The sequence below is a fragment of the Serinus canaria genome, chromosome 19 (assembly GCF_022539315.1).
Source record: "Serinus canaria isolate serCan28SL12 chromosome 19, serCan2020, whole genome shotgun sequence".
NCBI lineage: Eukaryota > Metazoa > Chordata > Aves > Passeriformes > Fringillidae > Serinus > Serinus canaria.
This window is the reverse complement of record NC_066332.1, coordinates 2,012,706-2,034,192: the sequence shown is the minus strand read 5'-3', so window position 1 is coordinate 2,034,192 and position 21,487 is coordinate 2,012,706. Positions and strand designations below refer to the sequence as shown.

The window sequence follows — 21,487 nt, the reverse complement described above, 5'->3', positions numbered from 1 at the left end:
GCTAAAAAGCACACTGAGGGTTTTTCAATGACCCAGGGGGCAAAGGTCACTTATTATAAATGGATAATGAGACCTAATGCAATGTTCTGAGTGTGGACAAAGAAAGGGTCTATCCATACCCCCTTGTGACTTGGTCATTCAGGCTTTTATTTCCCCTGCACACTTAATGGAGCCAAACAATCGGCAGAAATGCTATACAGAAAGGGAGAGAAACTGCAGCATTCTACCTCCAGAGACAGCCACAAATAGTGACCCTGAAACGGCGCCACTGACGTGGCAGACAGATGGACCAGCCCCCCTCAGCCCCGGCTGAGCCATTTGCTGGCAATTAGAGCCCCCGAGGAAGGCAGAGCACAGCAAAGCCCGGCTGCAGCTAAAGCCAGCCCAGGTAAGCAGAGCCTGAGCTGGGCTTAGCAGCTCTTTAACAGGTGGCTTTTGTGGGAAGGATGCTTGGACTCCATTGTCGGGGACTTCACTGAGGAGCTTCAGCCTGAATAAATCCGGAAGAAAAAGTTCAAAGACAATCAGACACAAATTTCACTGTTATTGCCATTTGCATTATGTCCTCTAGATATTCTGCTGTCTTTAGTGTTATTATTCTATTATTCTTTCCATTTCACATCCAGCTGAAAGAATTCCTAATATGTGAATTAAAATTTGAGTTAAAAGTCTAATAATTCAAATAACACAAGTTCTTTAATTGGCCATGTTTCAGATATTATTCTTATTCTTTTGTACCATTTGAGCCTTACCCCAATTTTCTGTGCAGCACAGAAGAAGGAAGACTCAAGCTCTGCAGGTTCCCATAACACTCAGATGCAGCAGATGCACAGGTGGAAGCAGCAGATCCAATGTGGCCCCAGTGGCCCTTTCCCCAGCCCATCCAAAGTGCCTCCTGGCCCACATGGCCACTTGGTGCAGCTGAAGTGTCCCTGTCACACAAAGCTGCCTGCACTGACAACTGTGCACAGCTCTGGTTTCCCCAGGAGAACCTCAACAGATGCCAGGAGAGGCTCCCTTGGGAGACTTCTACTGCTGCAGCACTTTGATCCTGGACAGAACAGAGAGCTGCCCCTCTCTCTTTCAAATTGTCAAATAAAAGAGAAATACTCATTCTTCTACAAAACCATTCTAAAAATGGGTGAGTCTGTGTATTTATATAATATAGATATACAGAGAGCTACAGGTGTGTGAATGTTTCTGACTGTGCCATGCCATGAAATATTGGCTCTCTGGGAATGATGTGGCTGGGCAAGACACAGGCCAAGGCAGGTGGGCAAGCATCCCTGGCAGCAGTGCCAAGGCTCCTGAGCGAGGCAGCTGTCTGAGACTGTGGCTGGAAGGAGCCCAGCAACCAGGAGCTCCCAGGGAGAGGGAAATGCAGATGCACTCATTACTGGGTATGGAATTCACTGGAGGAAATGGCTAAAAGCAGGAGAAGGAATGAGGTGAGGAAACCCTGAAGATTTCATGGGGTCTGGTGGGTGACTCTCACAGCCTCACAACTCTGATTCATGGCAAAAATCCCAACACTACATTCACTGCTCCATCCTTACTAACAGAATTACACACAGCCCTGCTGTGGGGTTGAACATCCACTGAAATTGGCTGAAAAATCAACTTGGAAAATCACCCTCTGCTCAAAACGTGCACATGAGACAAGACAAGAAGTTGTCAGCTACTCACAGCCAGCCAGAAGATACTGGTAGTACTGCACAGCATCTGCAGCCAGGAGCAGTGGATGGTTTGCATTAAATGGTGGTTGGAGTTCATTCCACTGAGGAGTTCTGAGGTAAAACACAAGACTATTAATATTTCAGCTAATACAGAGAATGTAAATCAGTGTTTCTGTCATCACATGCAATTATCTATACAAGCTCACAAAATGTTTGTAATTATTTAAATTAGCTTGTTCAAACACTGCAATCCACCACAGGCACTGGAGCAGCAGGGCCAAATTGTGCAGATTGTGAAGCAAAGACAATACTTGGTTGTTGACTGCAGCAGGGATTGCATTAAAAAGCCCAGGAAGGAGGTTTAGATTAAGTTGGTAAATATGTTTAGGACCATTGTATGTCATGCTGACGTTATATAAACACACAAGAGAAACTGGGGAACTTTTTGTTCTGTTAACTACCACTGCTTCCATCCTGTGAAGTCATTGAGCACTTACTGTGAAAATAAAGCTGTGTAAAGTTATGGATTATTGATCCAATTAGAATTTTCAATTCCATTACAACCTACTCATTTCAACAATAATGGTCCCCAAGTCTGTGTTGTAATTTTAATTAGGGTGGGCCATTCCTAAATAGCTTGGGAAATCAAGTATTGATCACTCCAGTCCAGCCATAAGCAGCACTAAGGAATGTAGGAGCCAAGAAAAATCGATAGAAAAATATTTTAAAACGTCAAAAGCACTGACAACACTTTCTCATCAATTTTTCTTTACTTTCTTCCACATGTCAGGAATAATTTCTTCTACTGTCTTTAGAAATGGTACCTTCAGCTGCTCACAGGAAAACTCACAATACTTCATCGTGGGAACCTTGCTCATGTCTCACAGCAGAATTCTGTACTTCAACACTACCAAAATAATCGTTCCTAGTCCTTATATAAAAAGAAAATTACAACCTGATCATTTAAAAGCACCAATTAATAAAGGTCTCTACTGAATCACAGACATGTTCATGCCTAGCTCCAGGTGTAGGGAAGGATTTAGAAGCTCAGTTCCCCTTGAGGCACATGAACAGTGGCAGAACTGCATGGAAAACAAGGCTTGAATCTCCCTCCTTCAACAAAAACCTCGAGGAGTCTTTCCATGAGTGACAAGCACCATGCAGCTCATTCAAAGATCAAGGTCCCAAGCATGACAGGAAGGAGAAGGCACAGGAATGAGGTACCTAACCAAAGCCCAGCTGGCCCTGGGGCAGGTGACCATCTCCAGGGGGGTGTCGTCGCTGATCTTGGGCGCGGTGCTGAGCGGCCGCGGCTCCAGGACGTGCTCCACCAGGCTCCCGTAGCAGCTGATGATGTACAGGGACTCCACCACAAACTGCTTGGACTGCTCTGGGGGCAGAAAGAGAGAAAAACTCATTGCACCAGCACAGCAGCAACAGAAAAAGCTTTTGCAGAACTAGCAGGCTCCGTGTTATTTTAAGTCTCTTGCTTGCAGCTAAAAAGGTGAGTTGAAAGTAGCAAAAGGGCTGGAGAGACAAAGAGAAAATTGTACAAAACACACAATTTTCACAATTGCATGGATATCTGATACAAGAGAAGTTTCTCACCAAGGTGTGTTCAGGTGATTACACATTTCCAACTATCATGTACATGTGCTTTAGCAAAGGTGTTTCATCTTTATTTCATTTTTTTTTCAGTGCCACTTCACACCTTTGGACTGACCTATCAAAGTTGGGTTTCACAGCATCATAATAAAAGACTAATTATTCATTCCACTAATTAAAATTTCTTGTTCATTTTACCAAAGGCACCCCCAAGCATGTTCCTGAAATTCTCGATTGCCCCTGAGTTTAAGGAACAAAATCCACAAATTGCTTGGAACCCATCACAAAATAAAAATGGAAGTTAAAATGCAAGTCCTAATTCTGTGAGGTACCAACCTTTTTCTCGCTTGAGACCAGAATTGTTTGCAAACCATGACCTTGAAGCTCCAAAGACTGCAGCGACACAAAACTCCCCTCCCACAGACTTACTGGGTGAAATCTGTGGGGCTGGTTTGGATTTGCTTTAAAGGAAGAACAAAATAAAATCATGTAAGTTAGTTCTCCAAAAACTAGGATGTCCCTTGCTTAACAACAATTTAAAGATATTGCTTCAGAAAAGGGGGATATCTGCAGTTCCCATAAGGCTGAGCAGGATTTACAGATGCTCAGTGTTTCCCAATAACAGGTCCCAAATTCCCCTGCAATACTGAACTCAGTCACTTGAAGAACAGCACTGGCTCATAATGGAGAACTGAACTGTTTAAAAGACTGAACATTTGCATTAAATAGAAACAACTTCTGAAATAAATACAAAGAAATCCTAAATCCTTTGGGAATGAAAATGCAGATTCTGGGTCAGCCATTGCAGGTTGATATTTCCTTGTCTTTTCCAAAGGAAGTCAGGAACAGGCAGGGGATGTGAGTGACACAGGGTGGCAGGGAGGACATGCAGAGGGTACAGGACAAGGACAGGATGCACACACTCGAGCCACTGTTAGAACACAGCAGGATTCTGCCATGGGGAGCAGGCTGAGGCCCTGTGCCCTGACCCCACCATGTGCACAGAGCAGACCCAGGGGTTTATTGAGACACTCTGAGGTGTTTCTCCTCACAGGGACCTGCAGGTTCCTGCTCTGCAGAAACTCCAAACCATGGGCAGAGCATTGTCCATGCCTCAATTCATTAAATCAGGATTTTACCCTTTCCTCAAGAGAAAAGCTGTTTGACAAACCCACACAGGATTCTTCTTTATTCATATTCCCCTTGTTCTACTCCTTTTAATTGAATTATTTTATATTTTTCTCTCTACTCTATTTCACTGCTCCCTTCTCCTCCTACCCACCCCTCCTTTCCATTTTTCTTCTACCAATTTCTTCCTCCACACAATTTCAGCCTGTCATCAGACCATCCCATTAACCTGGTTTTTCCATAACAATCTCCAATTCTGAGCAGTGTGTGCATAGGTGCACAGGATTCAGCACTAGAAGAATATTTTTAAACAGCAGAAATCAATGAAAACACTGTATGGTTAATTTAATTTACACTAACAGATCATATACATAGCAAGCCTATGGTCACATGGACTTGGATCAGAGCTGAAACTCTTGTACACGTGGGAGAAGCTGGAATGTCCCAAAAGAGCAGTTGGAATTTATAGTCAGTAACTCTGGTATTGAACCACCACAAAGCACTTAATATCCAACTGTTAAACCCACAGCTACAGATGACTGGGTCAGAAATCTGTGCTCCAAAAAGGTCCTGACTAGAAATGCATCCCCTTGCTTGCAGTGGCACATCAGGTTTCTATATTAGAATATTTAAATTGTGATTGTGTTAACTAATAAGTTTTTATTAGCTACTCAGAAAAAAAAATCAGAATGAATTTCCTTCAATTTGAAATAATCATCTATCACAGAAAGAGTATTTTAAACCAAACTGTATATTGAGAATTATTTTAGCTCTCACTTTGCAAGTATTCACATACTCATATTCGCTCAGAAATGAAAATATAAATGTATCAGTGAATTAGAGTCTTGTTGCTTTCTTCAATTAATAAATTATTTGGTTTATTACAGAATTCAGGACAGTGTCAGCCATCAATCACTACAGAGCAAACCAGGAGCACAGGGATGACTCTGCCATATTCACTTCCTCTTGACAAAGATCTTCCTGTACTGTCATAATATTCTTAATATTCTCAATTTTTACTGAACACAATCTGAGGTAATTAAAATGATTTTTCAAAGTTAATGAATTAATTTAAAATGGAAAAAAATTGGAAGCAAATACCATTCTGAGCTACAAACTGCAGTCAAGTTTCCCAGAGACAGAACTGCCTGCCAGCCTTGAAGCAGAAGTGAACCTGGGACTCCACACATTTTCCAGAGTTCTCCACACCCTGAGTCCCCAGACCTGTGTTTGACCAAATACAATTCTAAACAGCCTTAGAGGAAATGGTCTGAGCTCAGTTCTATTTACATCTTGTCTTTAGGATGTGCATCTTTCAAGGCAAGCACTTAAGTGTTGGTTTCAGTGCCAGGAGCTTTTCCCTTCGAGGATGATGTTTTGTAGGCAGAAAGAGCAGACCTTGTAAAACACCATTACTCATGTGGTTAAACTCAGCCCTGCTAGCAAACAAAGACAAGCAAACAAACAAAAAAGATTTCTGCATCTTATTGCTTTGGACAGATTTCTGAAAATGCTGCTGAGATGTCAACAAGTCTATTCTGAAGTCTCTTGTAGCTGAGGAATCTTTCACTTGAGCATCATTTTACTCCATTCCTGAGTTTTCATCAATACATTCCAACACAAATTTCAAACCTCCAAAGCCCAGTTATTTTCAGTAACAGTAATGCCATTAGAGAAATATCTTTACTTGTCATTGTGATATTTTAACAACTTGGAAACTATAAATCCTCATTATTCTGCAGATGCAAACACCCTCTCAGCTTTATAAATGATAACACAACAATAAAGTTGAAGGTAGGTGCTGAATGACTTCTTTCTGCTATGAACTCCTGCTCTTTCCTTGCTCTTGGCCTGTCAGCACTTCATAAATTATTCCAAGAGCTGAAATTTAGGCACATTTGGCCTCACTTTCACAAAACAGTTACTTTAAAAGAATCTTCACAACACAATAACTCCCAAAAGACTGTACCATAGCTTTCCTGAGAGGGGATGCAGCAAGAAATTCAGATTTTGGGGAGTCAATGCCAAAACCAAGACAGTGAAGCACATGGGACCAAAACATTCCCCATTATAATTCCACCCCTCATTTCTCCCAAATGTTAGGAACAGCAGCATTGCATTTAAGACATCAGGAGGATGAAAAGCCAGTTCACTTTTTCCTCTCTGGATCTGCTCCACTGTGCAACCACACCTGGGATTCAGTGAGACACAGCAGCAGTTTTACCCCAATTAGATCTGTACAGAAATCTAAATCAGCAATGGAATGTATCTGGGGAAATCTGGATTATTATTAAATGTTCTAACATAATCTTGGAGGATTATTTCTATCTTAAATGCAGAAGCACCAAGATGTGGATACAGATGTGGCCAACTGACATTTTCTACTGAAATGGCACAAAAGGAGATGGGAGGAAACTGAATGAGAAAATGAAGACATCACTTTGTCAGAGCTTAAAAAGCAATGAAGAGACTGAGCTCAGCATGCAAGTTCTTTCATGTTGCCAACACAGTGAGAACAGATTAAGACCTACTGAAACCATTCAGAGCTCCCACTTGTCAGCTGTGTAACACATCAAACTCTGCCATAATCTCTGGAAATGCATTGTGGTAGCTCTTTGTAAAAAACTAAATAGTTACTAATAGTTTAATTAGTGTACATTTTAATTATGATTATTTAACTTGTAAGAATTAATACTTTTAAAATACTTTAAAAACCACAGCAGCACAGTTCATGATGGAGTTTTATATCTCACAAAATTCTTCTGGCTCTTAAATGTATCTTTAAATCCATTGCCAAACAAGTGACATGACTAAAACAATAAATAAATTGCATATATGTGATATGAAGGAGCTGCCTTTTATATTCAAATATTTATAGTCAAATAGTACCAGTCTGCAAAGACTGATATTGCTTTGATTTTATATTCCCAAGAAATAGGCTCCAAATATATGAGATTCATAAAAACAAAAGCATTTATTCCACACTAAACCTACTGAAATGGAAACATCTATGCTGATGGAAAAAGTTTTATCTTGACTATACAAGCAGCAACAAAAGTATTGGGAGAAAAATACTGCATGAAATTTGCATTTACACATAAACTTACAAAAAAAAATCTGTCTCAAAGTCTAGAAATTTTAATTCATTTATCATTGTGCCTAAAACATGAAAACAAAGATGTTTCCAGTTGTCAGATCATGAATAAAGCAAGGAAAAGCACAAAAAGCAATGGTAGGATCCTTTATTCACCAGGCACTTAGCTGTCAAATCAACATCCATTTTGTTTACAGAATTTTAGGTCTCATTAAGACCTTAATGGAAACAACATGATTTCTTCCCCCACCCAAAGTGTGTTTTTTATCCTAATTTCTCTGTAGACGAGTAAGGACCATATTTTTGAGCTAGCACTGGCATTAAACAAACCACAAAAAGAGTCTTGTGAAAGACAGGCAACAATTTTGGAGCCTATTTCATAGATTCCCCTCTTTAATCTCAGCCTTTTAATCTTACTTCAATCTAAAACCATTTCTGCTTCGTGCAGGGGTGACCCACACAGCCTTTGCTCAGAAATCCACTGCCAAAACTCTTCTTCCAGAGCCTCTGCACTTCTTAGATCACCACCAGGCAAAATTCTTTGGTGCACCATAAACTGCATTTAGAAATGGTTCTTAGGGAGGGAGTTACAGGAAGTGAAAGGAGAATTCTCAATGAATGGCAATGCTAGGGTACTGCTTGTTCTTCATGTAGACGGGGGGGACGAGGGAAGGGAATGAATGGTATACGAGGGCGAACGGCGGGCAGGGGAAGGGAAGGGAAGGGGAATGGCAGGGAGCCGGGAAGGGAAGGGAAGGGCAGGGAAGGGACAGGGAAGGCGGGAGGGAAGGGAAGGGAAGGGAGGGAGGGAAGGGAGGGACGGGACGGGCAGGGAAGGGAAGGGAAGGGACGGGAAGGGAAGGGAAGGGAAGGGAAGGTAAGGGAAGGGAAGGGACGGGAAGGTGAAGGGAAGGTCGGACAGGGACGGGACGGGAATGGGAAGGGCAGGGGTAGGGCATGTCTTCCGGTTCCTTGTGAAGGCTGAAGGTCATTACGTGCAAGTTACGTTCCGTTACTGTCAGTCCTTCATTTCCTTTCTCCTTTCCTTTCCTTTCCTGTTCCTTTTCCTTTCCTTTCCCCTCTCTCTCCCCCTCCCTTCCCTTCCCTTCTCCTGGCACAGCTCCCAAATCCCTCCTCAGCCTTTCTCTGGGAATTCTGTGTCCTACAAAGCTCTTAACAAGTTCTTTTCCTGAGGAGAATATTCTGATAGGGACATTGAGGGTGATGCACGTGGTGCCAACTTCTAGAGAGCCATGTACAAATATTCTAACAGAGGCTGGTGGGCACAGTTAATAGAGATCCTTAGCTAAATTAAAAACAAGGAGAAAATCCCAAATCCACAGAAAAACCCCAAAAACCCAAGCCCCAGAAAAACTTGCTGGAAATTTTAAAATTTTCTAAGGTGTTCTTACTTCTTCCATTCTTGTTTTCCAAAACTTCCAGCATCTAAGGCCAATCCTGTTATAAAGTGGTGCCTGAGGTGATGCAGCACTGCCCCAATATTGAACCAAACTCCAACATCAAAAATCTTATTAAAACTTGCTTTTTCTCTTGTATGTATTCTTACAATAGGCTGCATTTTTTCACATTAGAATGAAACCCCATTTTATTTCAAATATCCCAATTTTAACAGAACTGTTTCCCATGTTAGAACAAGATGATCTTGAAGATCCCTTTCACCCCAGACAGTTCTGGGATTTTTTTTCTCCAGAGTAATCAGCTTTTTTTTTTTTTTCCAGTACCCATTTTACTGCTTCACCTCTCACTGCAGTACTTTACTGCCTACTCAATGCTAATCTGGCTTATTTTTCAGAGGTCATCATCGATGTTTTCTGTCTGTAAGCAACTTAGTGCTACAATAATAAAGGAAGCAATATAGAAAAAAAAGAGAGAGGCTTGTTTGGAAAGACATTGCAATCATTTCTGCCCACTTAGAAATAATTTATTTTTTCAACTTCCCTGCTACTTAAAAATTAAATGCACTCTCAAAGGTAAAAAGAAGGGGAAAAAAAAAGTGAATTCAATTCCTTGCAATGCTTGATGGTGAACACGCATCCATAGTTTAAAAGTGAAATTATGTGCATGGAAACCTATGGATCAGCCATGCAGGTAAACAAATGAAACCAAAAAATTCATCCAAAATGAAAAAGTCTAAGCACAGAGTTATTTTCAGCAAGGACAGCAAATGGAGTATAGGCATGCTGGGTTTGAACTGGGAACTCACCAAGGAGCTTTTATGGAAAAACATCCTGCTCCAAACAGGTAAGGTCTTCACGGAAAGGGGAAAAATGCACAGAAATTAGATGAGAACTCAATACCCAACAAGTACACTGTACATCATGCTATTAAGATCTCTGCAGAAAGTGAACAGAATCCTTGTTAGACCCTTGCTGGTGGCCTGGAGCTGCCAGGGGAGCAGCAGTGCCCAGGGCACAGTCCCAGAGGGGGCAGCTGCCAGAGGGCTCTGCATGCTGGGACACGCGGGGACATCGGTGCAAGCTGGGCTCAGAGTTAGAGCTGGGCTTAGAGCTGGGGTTAGGCACAGCTCAGGGCCCCCTCCAGTCTGCTGCCAAAGCTGGGGCTGCAGCAGATACTGAAGCCAGAGCTGACAGGAAAAGGGAATTAGCATCCAGATCAGTCAGAGCTGGGGCTTTGCCATGGAACACTGCGGGGCTGAGCGGGGCAGTTTTACAGAGTTAGGTCAAATAAAACCAACAGATGCAATCAGAACCTTTTAGGGACAATTACTCAGCCTTTTGCTAGGACAGAAACACCCCATGAAATTCAACTTTTCTTCCCCCCCCTTAAAAGCTTGCACAGATGCAGGAAAGAGAGGCCTAACTTACTTCAAATGTATTTGATGCTCAATCACCAGATCTAGAGCTGAGTGCTTTTGGCCACCCAACAATTTACACCATGATTTGATTTCATGTTCTGCTCAAGTATTTTGCACAGTGGAGAATTTTTAAACCTATATTAATCTGAGGGAATTTTCAATGGGTATCTCCATTGAAAAAGCCATTGCCATGCTGACATTTGCATAAAATCTGAAAAGGAGCAAAAGGAGGCAAATTTAGAGCTTCTCACAGGCTCAAGGCTTCTTTTGACTCTCATTTGGGATGTAACACCATCCACAAAATCACTAAATAATTGATTTTGTAAATGCCAGTGGTTCTGTTTTCATACTCTGACTCAGCAGTAAGTTCTGGGTAGTTGAAAGAGGTGAAATGTTTCCAGGCAATGAATTACCAGAACAGGTCCAGCACTGAAGGATGTGTAAAGCACTCAGCCATAGACCAACACAATTAAAAGGATACCAGCCTGATAAAAAAGAATTCAGTGAACTAAATCTGACATGAGCACAACATCAATGAATGAAGGGATCTTCTCAAAAAACATTCAGGTGAAAGTACAAACCTAAGACAAATATTCTTCAACATGCAAAGATGCAAACATCCAATAAAGAACAGAAAGTTACAGAAAAAAACTCCTATTTTTAATTAGTACTACAGGCCCAAAAAAAATTTTTTTCAGCTCCATATAAGGGACTGGCCTTTAACTTTCTGTATTTAATAAATTGGTTAACATTTTTGGGGACAGAGCTCATTTGACAGAACCAACCACCCTTCCAGACCTAATGTATCATCTTTGAACAGTGGTAAAACCCAATTAAATAGTCTGAACTGAATGATCTCCTATAAAGTCAGCACATCCAGTCCCCGAGTCAAAGGGCAGTCTGGAAGATGAGTCCAGCACTATTGCACTGCTTAAATATTTAATTGAAAGCTAATTCTCCTGCATAACCCAAAGCCAACATGATGTAAACCCTAAAATGTATCGAGTGTAAATTTGAAGAGTCATTGGAGAATGGTCAGATCTGCCTGGGAGCTTACAATCCAATTTCTAAATTATGATCAGGGATGTTTTGGACACTGTTCCTTTTTCTTCTTCTCTGCCTCAGTTGCTCTGTCTTCAAACCTCAGGCAAATAACACCTAGCTGAGCTAAGTGTGTGTAAACATTTCAGAAGGTAACACTGGCTTTTTCTTCTTCCACAGCTCCTATATTGACCTGATTGTACCTGCAAATTAACAAATTCTCTTTATTTAATTACAAACTGGCCTGGGTGGGCTTCAGCTGAAGGTTTTGTTCGGTTAGTTTTGGATAAAAATGGACAGAAAATTTTGTATCATGAAGAAAATGTAATTAAACTTCCAAAGAGTAAAGCAGAATCTTAGTAAAATGCTTTATGTGTGAGAAAACAACTCAGCACCTCCTTTGGTCTCAAAAGACCTGATTTCTTTAAAGACACCCATTTTTTCCCTATGATATTTATATAAGCAATTGTTTTCCCCTATTTCCCTCCCATAATATGGATGGAATGCTAATTGAGAGTGAGGGAGAATTCACAAATTACAGGATAACCCAACCTTGAAGAGACAGCAGCAGATGGCTGCGCTCGGTGACAGCCAGAGAGCAGTGCCAAGGCAAAAACTCACCCAGGTTTCCCTTTCCCAGAGCCAGGGAGAAATTCCAAAGGAAATCATGCAATGAAGATGATTTACCATTCTAAGTTCTGACAGAATTTTCACTGTTTCTTACCTGGTTCTGAGTTTTAGCAAATTGAAAACTGAAATACTTCAATTTTATGTGGTTATGTTTAATAAACCTATTTAAACTTTTAATAAGCTCTGCAATACCCATTTATTCTAACCCTCATCATGCCAAATTCAGAATCCTTCCATAAACAGTGACATCTGAACAAACTTCAGCGCAAATAATTGTATTTTGTATCAATTACAAATCATTACAGCAGTTGCTTTGTTACTAAAATATACCATAAAAACTAAGAATGATATAAAATATGTCTGAGGAATGTGCCAGAAAGAGAATGTCTGGCTTTGGATAATTGAGCTGAATTCTTTACCTTTACTTTTTTTTCCCTCTACTTTTTCAGTTATTTTTTCCCAATTAATTGTACCACAATGTGGTGATTTTGCACCACTTATTTTTGTTTGCTGCAGTAGCTGACTCTGGGATAAATGAAGCTCCCTGAGACAAAATAAACCCAAGACATATCAGTAACTTTTTGTGCATAGAAAATGAAAATGATAAAATTGCATCAGACACTTCACCTACTTGCCCCTTCCTCACTGAGGGTGGAATGAGGGAAGGGGTGAAGAAGGGATAGAGTTTCATGTTTAAAAATACACTATCTAAATCTCCTGGCTGGGAAAAAAAGCAAGGTTTATCCCTTTGCTGCAAGGGATTTCTGTGTTTTGCCCAGGCTCAGCTGATGCAGGTTCCATCCTGCTGCTCACTCCAGCCAGGATGAACTGGGAGTGAAGGATGATACAAACAGAATGACCCTGTCCCTTCAGGAGTTAAAACAAATGCTGCTGTCAGAGGAGCCAACCTCAACAACAGGTTTTCTTTTGGGGCAATTATTGTCTCTTTTCTTTCCCTCCTTCCCATTACAGCTCATCCATGTCCCCACTGGAAACTAACTACAGCTCATCCCACAAGCCCAGGGAACTCTTACGGAGTTACTGTGGGGCACAAAGCTGAATTCTAGAATGTTCTGATTCACTGCCCTTTACAGACAATGAGATGGATCATACAGCTCTCCCCCTTTCCAGTCTATAAGCTCTTTGTAAATGAGCAATGAATTAACCCATTCACCAGCCTTGACAAGAAATTCAGCATTACCATCAAAATTTTGAGAGGGAAACTGAGGCACAGATATGGAAAGAGTTATTAAATCCAGCTCTTGTGCTGTCCTGCATCCCCCCTAATCTTTAAAACATCAGAAGCTTCCTTGCTCATTAGTGTTAGAGCCCCTCTGGGAAAGCCTGAATGTGCTGACAGCACAAACTACAGGAAAGCCAGTCAATGGGATGACAAAATGTAGGGACAAAAATTAAGTGCTTGATGAAGGTGCAGAAATTACAGTGGGAGACTTGAAAAGGCAAAGGAAGAAGCAGAGGGCAGGGAAGAAGGGATGGAAGGCAGAGGGGATGCTCCAAGGTACTCCACGCTGACAATGGAACTCGCATTCAGAGCAGTGACTGATCAGAACATGGTCCAAAATCTGCATGTTTGCAGGGGGGAAAAAAAGCACCAGTGATGAACAGCACGGTCATGACACAATTCCAGCCTCCGTCTTTCATTCCCATAGGGCTACAGGGAACACTTTTAAAAAATTTACTGCCATTCCACCTGTCAAGCAACATGACATGCTTTGCAGCTCTGCTCCAGACACATGATATTAACAGCACTGATCAGCCCTTTCAGTACCTGGAAAATATTTTGCTGTCTTGGATACTGGCAGAACAAACCCCAGCTCGATTTTTTGGTTAATAAAATCTACAAGACTTCGTGAAGATTTAATATTAAAGCAGCTGATGTTAGGAGCCAATAAAACAAATCCAGCCCTCTCATTATACAGCATTTGAGCCTTGCTTGAATGTGCTGCAACAGATTAAATTTTTAATTCTTTCAAAGTCACAAGCACGGCAGAGGAGTCTTTGACTGGAGGAGCCGAGTGACGCCGAGCCCGGCTCCTTTTCTGATGGCTGCACAATCCCGAGGTGCAGCAGCTGCTCCCAAGGAAGAGCCTTGTTTCCTCGGAGCAGTGCTTAGAGGTGCTGACCATGTAGGTGTAAATACATCTGTCTTTTGCCATTTGCAGTAATACATGCCTCCTCCACTTCTCCCAGCGAGGCAGATGGTCCCTGTCCTGTCGAAATCTTACACTGCACAGACTTCCAGTGCTATGTGTTTGCAGAAATATGAGGGCAGATGTTAAATATGTTAAACACACGCTTTGCCCCCTGGAGGTTTAAGTTAAGGCTGCTGTCTCAATTTGGTCATTTTAGGCATGCCAGGCTTCTTGGATCCTAGGCATTCCTCTTAAATCCCTGCTTTATAAATAACAGCTTTTCATGTTAATTTTGTGTACTTTCATCAAATATTTTGGATGCAGAACAAATGAAGGAAGCTCTCGGCTTACCGTTACAAGGCTACGTGGGCTGTGCTGAAAATTATGATCCTCATTCATGAAAACTCTATTTACACAGCAGGGTATTTCCCATGACTGTTGTTTTCCCCCTTACATAAGCCTCATTGAGCATTTTAAATTTAATTAGTTTTAAAAATGACATAAAATGCAACAGAGACAGTTTGTCAATAGTATCATTTACCATAAAACTACAAATATGAACACTCCAAATATGTTTTAGATGTTTCAGAATAAAACATTAAATAAAATACTGCAGACTTGTTACAATTGCACTAATTTTAGAAAGGTTTCTCGGTATAACACAGCATTAAGGAAACCTTTGTAAAGAATTCCACATTAAATACAACTGTAAACCAAGAGCTTTTGTCCAAATCCTTCTCCTCACTGCTCCTATTTCCTACCTCCCCTGGCAGGCCCTCAGGTGAATTTTTAATTTCTTTCTCTGCCGTGTCCCACCTGGTTCTAAGTGTCTATTCCAGTTCTGGGAGCCCACATTTATATTTCTGTCCTTTGCTGGCTGTTTTCTTCAAGTCAGGTTTTTGGTATTTCCCCTCTTTGAAAAATTGTGACCTCCTGCCCTGTGACAACCTCCCCCTGATCCCATCTCCCTTCCTGTCCTCATCCAGGATCACACCTGGATATGCTTCCAAAATTCACCTGAGCAGCAGCAAAATCGTTTTCACTCAGCTTAAACTGAGCAGCAAACTAAAAAGGCAAAAATAAGCAAATGAAATGTGTCTGTGGAGGAAGCTAAACCTCAATATGACCCTCAAACTGTTTCTTCACCGTTTCTTAAGTTCCATTTCCAATTATCTGTGAAGTTCAGGAATTTCTCCCTGTGCTTGGGGCAGCTGTGTGCCTGTGGCTCACGTTTGGCTCAATGAGCCCCATGAAATTCCCGTTTCACGGCAAGGCCAGCACTGGATGCTTGGACAGACACGAACGGAGACACACGTGCAGAGCCCAGCTCCTGACTGCCAGCACTCACACCCAGAGCACCCAGCTAGAGGGGATTTTACAGCTTGTCCTGAACTCCAGCACAAACATGGGAATTACACAGGGAGAGAGGGAATAGCCGAGAGCTCTCGCCTGAAAAATAATTCCCCGTTCATGAAAGGCAAGGAAAATTCACCTCACGAGCAGGGCTTGAGCAAGAAAGCACTGAAGCAAGGGAGGCAGTGCCTGTGTTTGCCAAAATGCAGGAAAAGATTAGGAAGCTGTGGGACTCGCAGTTGTTTTGTCCCACCACATGCCATGCTCGCATCTACTTTCCTTAAAAATATAAAAGCCCTCTGAAAACTAATGGATCAATCAGATTTTTAACTGGAAAATATTCAGGAATTCAAACAACCAGAAAATGAGAGAGGAAAAATACAATCATCACCCTGTAGCTTTAATTACAATAAAAGAATATTTAAAGTTTAGCAAGAGAAAAATGTCAGCTGTCGGACAGTATTAATTAATTTTAAATTGCTATGGTTTACAAAGCTCATAAAATCTTATCATATATATTTTTAGAGAAGCTTTTCCCAAGAAACATTTTGAAGTGTTTTATCATGGCACATGAGAAGTGCCAAAGTGCAGCTGACTCTGGAGTGGAAATCCACCCAGTCCAGAACAGAGGAAAAATAAGGTCAAGAAAACAGCGGGATTAAGTTTTGCCTTTCTGCTGAACCTGGCTCACTGTCTTTCTAGTTCTGATGGTCAAAAATCGTTTCTGCTTGAAAAGGTTGGAAATCAAAATAAACAACCTTGGGAAAAAAAGTAAAGCCATATTTTATTCTGATTGAATACAGCTCTGCTTATGCTTCATTCCAATTCCTGGTGTGAAAATGTCTCCTGACCCACCCAAATGAATATTCCTGAATTTACAGAGGTTTGTTTTCAGGTTGTATTTATTTATCTGACATTTTCAGTCTCCTCTTCCTCCCTCCCCTCTTCTGCTGCTATTAAATTACACACACTGAAATTAAAATAGGGAACAAAACTATTCTCACTAATCACACAAATGATTTCCCCATGAATCATAAAGGCTGAGGAAGGTTTGTGCCACTTACCCTGTGCGTTTGGTGATGGTCCCTAATGTCATTGGCTGCTTGATTTGAGCAAGAGGCAACACCACAGTCAGACTTGGGAGAGGCAGGAGCCGAGGGTTCCCGGGATTGTTGTTTGTGAAGTTATTGTAAGTGTCTTGGCTGTTCAATTTACCTTGATGGGACAGAGATGCAATAAAACACATTATTGGAATTTTTTCTTCATTTATCATTTCTACGTCTGCCTGAAGTAAGATAAAAAAGACAAAAAAAAAAACAAAAAAACCACAAACAAGCTGCTGTTGTAATAAAAGAAAAAAAAAATTAAAAACAATCATTGTTTCAGATAAAGAAAAAATTATAATGGAAGAAGCAATTACTAATTTTACATATGAGGATAAGGAAGGATTGCTTTCCATGCAAGGGAAGTGATTCCTGCTGCTGCTGCTGCTTGCCTGGCAGTTTTGTTCACCGAAAAGTTTTCGAGTTCGATTTGAAGGACAAGCTCTGGATTCCAATTCTCTATTTAAAAAAAAGGAGTAGCTGGAAGGGAATTATTTTCCTAAAGTACCACATACAGTGTTGGTAATTGGAAGTCCTGAAAAGGTCGCTTTTGTTGTCTCGACGGATAAAGACAAACAGAATAATCATCTGCAGAACTAAGGCTGGAGGGAAATATCAAGTAACTATGTCAAATAAAGCCACGCCAAACTAGATGTAAAAATCAAAAAAGTATCAAAAAAGTAACAAATTTCGTATTCATTCAAAAAGACGAAAATGAAACACAGGTACTGAAAAAAAGGAAAGGGAAAACATAACAAAAAAAAGCCCTCAACAACCCTAAATTTAGCTGATTTCAAAGAGGTCTGTGCTGGATGGACGCCCAGTTTGGATACGCTTTCTTACTCGCTGTATCACTCTGTAGTCACAACCTTTCATTCTTCAGTTGGAAAAGGAAACTAGCTCCAAATTTCATGGACAGTAAAGAAAGAAATGTGAAGAAACCAAAGAAAGAAGTTAAACAAAAAAAGGGGCCAGTCTGTTTATAGCAGAATCAAAAGTACTTTAAATAGACAAGCAACCATGAATTAAAAGGTTTAGATCATTAACTTGTTTTTCTGTGCTCCTATAATGCTGTGAAACGCTGGCTTTGTTCTTAATCAAAAGGGAACCATATTGGGAATTAGGTTCCTAAACAACCGATGCATTCTACACAGATATTATACAAATCCCAGGCCAAATCCATACAATCTGCCTCAAGAGCAGCCACCTTTTTTCAAGGAAGAAAAACAGCACAGCAAAGGGTTTCTCACAGGAAGCTGCCTGAAAAGCTTTAATGGTACTTCAGATGGATTGAAAATAGGAAAAGGAAGGCGGAAAAATCTTAATGAATGTCTCATCATCCTAAAGACACTCAATGCTTCCTTCACCCTTCTTTTAATACTATATAACTGCAAGCTTGGGGGTTTTATTTGGGTTTTTCTGCAAAGCCCCCAGACCTCTGCATCTCAGAGAAGCACAATAACAGAAATGATGAAATTACAAAGTGTATTTTGTGGTAAGTATCTGGCCTGAGCATCCATCAATACGTTTTAAGAGAAATAGAAAGGCTTTAATGAAGAACAAGCCTATTGAAGTTCCCAGGGAGCAGATTTCATTAATAGCAATTTTCCTGCACCAACTTGGAATACAAAGAAAAAGGAAAAGGAAAAAAAAACCCAGCTCAGTTTAAAATAAGACTGAGATGCATTTAATTTTTTAAATTAGTTTAAGAATGCATTTTTTGTTTTTTTTTCAGAAACACATATGAATAGTTTTGTGCATTATTGTCTAATTAGTAACTGTTCCTGCAGCCAAGGCCTCTCTGGAAGTGTTTCCCTCTCCCATATTCCCCTGGATCCACACAAGCACAGCAAACACCAAAGGTACCTACTGAGGGAGCTCCAAATGTCTGTAATTTCTTTTCTATTACTTGTTCAGAATCTAATGATTAACTGTGAACTACTGATCCACAGGCTGGGCTGGAACAGCCCCCTCTCCCCTCTCAAGGCACATTTCAGGTCTCAGTGCCCTCTGCTCCCAGCTTGATGTGGTTTTCCACCTGCAAAGCCTTCAGCTGATTCCATGGATTGTTTGCATGCAGAGAAATGAGGAATTTCCAACGTCCTTCCTACACAAGGATGAGCTGCTCTGCTTCCATACACATTGAGGACTCCCAGAGCAGTTAAGGATACTCAGAAAACTACTCAGGATTAGCTCATCCCTTCAGACATTTTTACTAACTGTAGGAACAACATCTCACAAATTCTTGAGTCTTGAGTCTATAGACTCATAAATAAGGAAACATAATAAACTCCCCAAAAAAGTACTAAATAAAAAAAAGAATGAAAATGTGTAAAAGATATTCTGGAAGGGACTAAAATGTAAGATGATTCTTCTTTGAGAAAGAAACCAAAAAACACCAGGAGGTCAAGCATTTCATTTGTAACTATGTATTTGGAAGTATAGCTAAAGCTGATGTATACAAACCTCAATAAAAAATTAACTAAACCAGACCTCAGGATGCACAGCACTTCACAGCACAAACATGACAAAAAAATTCTGCTGTGACAAATGGAAAAGCTGTAAATACCAAACATATGTCACAATAACCATTGCCTGCCAACCTGCATTTTCTGCTGCAACAGTCAGTTGCTTCACTGCAAAAATTATAATTAAAAGTGATAGCAGACAAAAATTAAAAGTTGGAATGCTACAAAGAGGAGAGAAATTATTTTTGACAGAAAAGTTGTTCTTGTAAATCTGACTACAATAGTATTAAGATGGTGGGGATGATTAAAATCCTCTAATTTTCTGGTGTGTTGCTGTACCCATCCAGGAACCCCAAAAATTACCTTTCCCTTCCTCCAGCCCTTCCAAGCAGGAAGCTCCTGCAGCAAACAGGAGTTGTGTGTGCACAGGGCAGTCAGATCAGGCCAAAAGAGCACAAAGAATGCAGCCAAGCATCAACATTATTTCTACAGCTCAAGCCGTTGTTGATTCACTGTCAAAGGACAAGCAACAAATAAGCCAAAGTTGAAGTCTGGTAGAAATATCCAGAATTTTTCATCCAGCAGATGCTGAACTCAAGTTACCTCCCGACATGTGGACAGTGCATTTAACTGTAAATGGCTGGAGACTGACACACACAGATCTCATCCTACAGACCGCCCCAGGAATGCTTTTATTGCAATCAATCATCACCACCACAATTTCCAGGGCAAACATGTCCTCTCAAGGATCATTTCCAGTGGAGCACCCCAAGCAAGGAGGCACTTTCCCCTGGGAATCACCCAGACCCCGCAGCACCCCGGGCAAGGCATGGGGTCAAGTATTTGTCTTTCCTTGGGCTGCCATAGAGGAGATGTTCATATCAGAGCTGTGCATGGGAAACATTCAAGCCAGTCTAGGCTGGTAAATCTCTTACTAATTTTACCAAGGGACTTCCAAACACCTGAGGATGCCATGGCTGAGGAGTCTGACAAGTTTATTTGCAAGTGCAGCCTTAAATTGGGCAAACATTGCCTACTGAGACACGGGAAACCCAATCCATTGAGTTTGGACCTGTTTGCTGAGAGTCTGCAAAACCACCAGCATCTCATCCCCCAAAACCTGAGCCACACTTTTCCAGACATTTTATTCCACTGACACTCAAAGGAGAAATGGATTAAGCTGAGGATAAAAGCGAAGAAAGAAAACAACAATGGGCTTTGTTGTCAGAGGGAGGGAGCTGTATTCCCAAACCGGCCATCAGTGACAGACTCACTTCCACCGAGGAAAAAAGGGAGGCCTGCAAGGGCCGGACAAAAGAAATCCCAGCAGACAAAGAAAAAACAAATTAAAAGCACCATTATAAAATACAGATGCTATAAGGAAAATAAACTTCACAAGATTTAGTGGGTTTTGACAAAGCTGGACATCTGTGGAAAAGCCATCAGGAGCAGCTCTCCCAGGTATGGCTGGACAGGCTCGGGGTCGCACAGCATCTCTTCCCTCCTCAACCCCTGGGCAGAGACACCCTCAGCTCTCCACAAACCTCAAAAGTTAGATCTGTAAGTTACTCTGTAGGCCTGAATATGAGATCAAAACATTTGATCAAATCACACTTTTTAAAGTTTTCAATCTGTATTGTTGGATAAGAAAGGAAAGCTACATCAAGGGGAAAACATTCAGGACTTGCAAGCTTCTAACACTGTTCAAAAAGCAATTAAACAATGGAAAGCAATTAATAGTTATATGTCCTCCTCTGATCAACTAAGGGCCTTGATGAATTCAGGCCAGATTTCAAATTGGTCAGTGTTTGAGCAGAGCACTTGAGGGCACTGCTGTCAGAGATCATCTCTGAGGAGAGAGGAGGAGAAACACCCTGATTTTTGGCACTACTAATGACAGTCAGACATCCAAATACTTGGCAGGGACATTCCCCAGCCTCAAGGACTGCACTCAGCAGCAACACAGTGTGGCAAAAAGACTTTAGAGGATCCTGGAAGGATGATGTGGAGGAAGCCCCTGTTACTCTGCCCTTCAGTCCATGCACAGCACCACATTAATGCAACCAAACCACTTCTTATCTGATTTCAAATGAGTTTGAATCTATCAGTACCACAGATCCCATTTGTGCATGGAAATTATCTCCTAAACCACAGCCAAACTTAAAACCAAAACTACACCCTCATACCTAAGGGGTACAAACACCATCTTATCAACAAACTGAAATTAAACCCTTTTAACTGTTAAATTTCAGCGTGGGTATGACATGTCTCCAAGAGCTGCAGGATTTTCTTTGGTGTAAAATGTCAGTGAGCAAAGCAAAAAGGACTTGGCCCAGACAATTTTTTTCTGGTAGGAAAGTAATGATCAGAAGGATTTTAGCTTCTCTGTACACTTTATTT

At 41.1% G+C, this 21,487-nt stretch overlaps 1 protein-coding gene across 8 annotated transcripts in view; it reads right to left on the bottom strand.

Moving 5' to 3' along the window:
• Nucleotides 1-21,487, bottom strand: part of BCAS3 (BCAS3 microtubule associated cell migration factor) — a 293,578-nt gene that overhangs the window by 183,911 nt on the left and 88,180 nt on the right. For 7 of the 8 annotated variants that reach the window (XM_030232183.2, XM_030232185.2, XM_050981767.1 and 4 more), the window contains exons 16-19: nt 16,581-16,731; nt 3,618-3,742; nt 2,901-3,066; nt 1,687-1,787 (exon numbers count right to left, since the gene is read on the bottom strand). In XM_030232183.2, the coding sequence (XP_030088043.1) occupies nt 1,687-1,787; nt 2,901-3,066; nt 3,618-3,742; nt 16,581-16,731 (543 nt within the window). Of the gene's footprint in view, nt 1-1,686; nt 1,788-2,900; nt 3,067-3,617; nt 3,743-9,727; nt 9,773-16,580; nt 16,732-21,487 lie in introns of all 8 variants that reach the window. The other variant, XM_030232182.2, reaches the window with a different exon arrangement.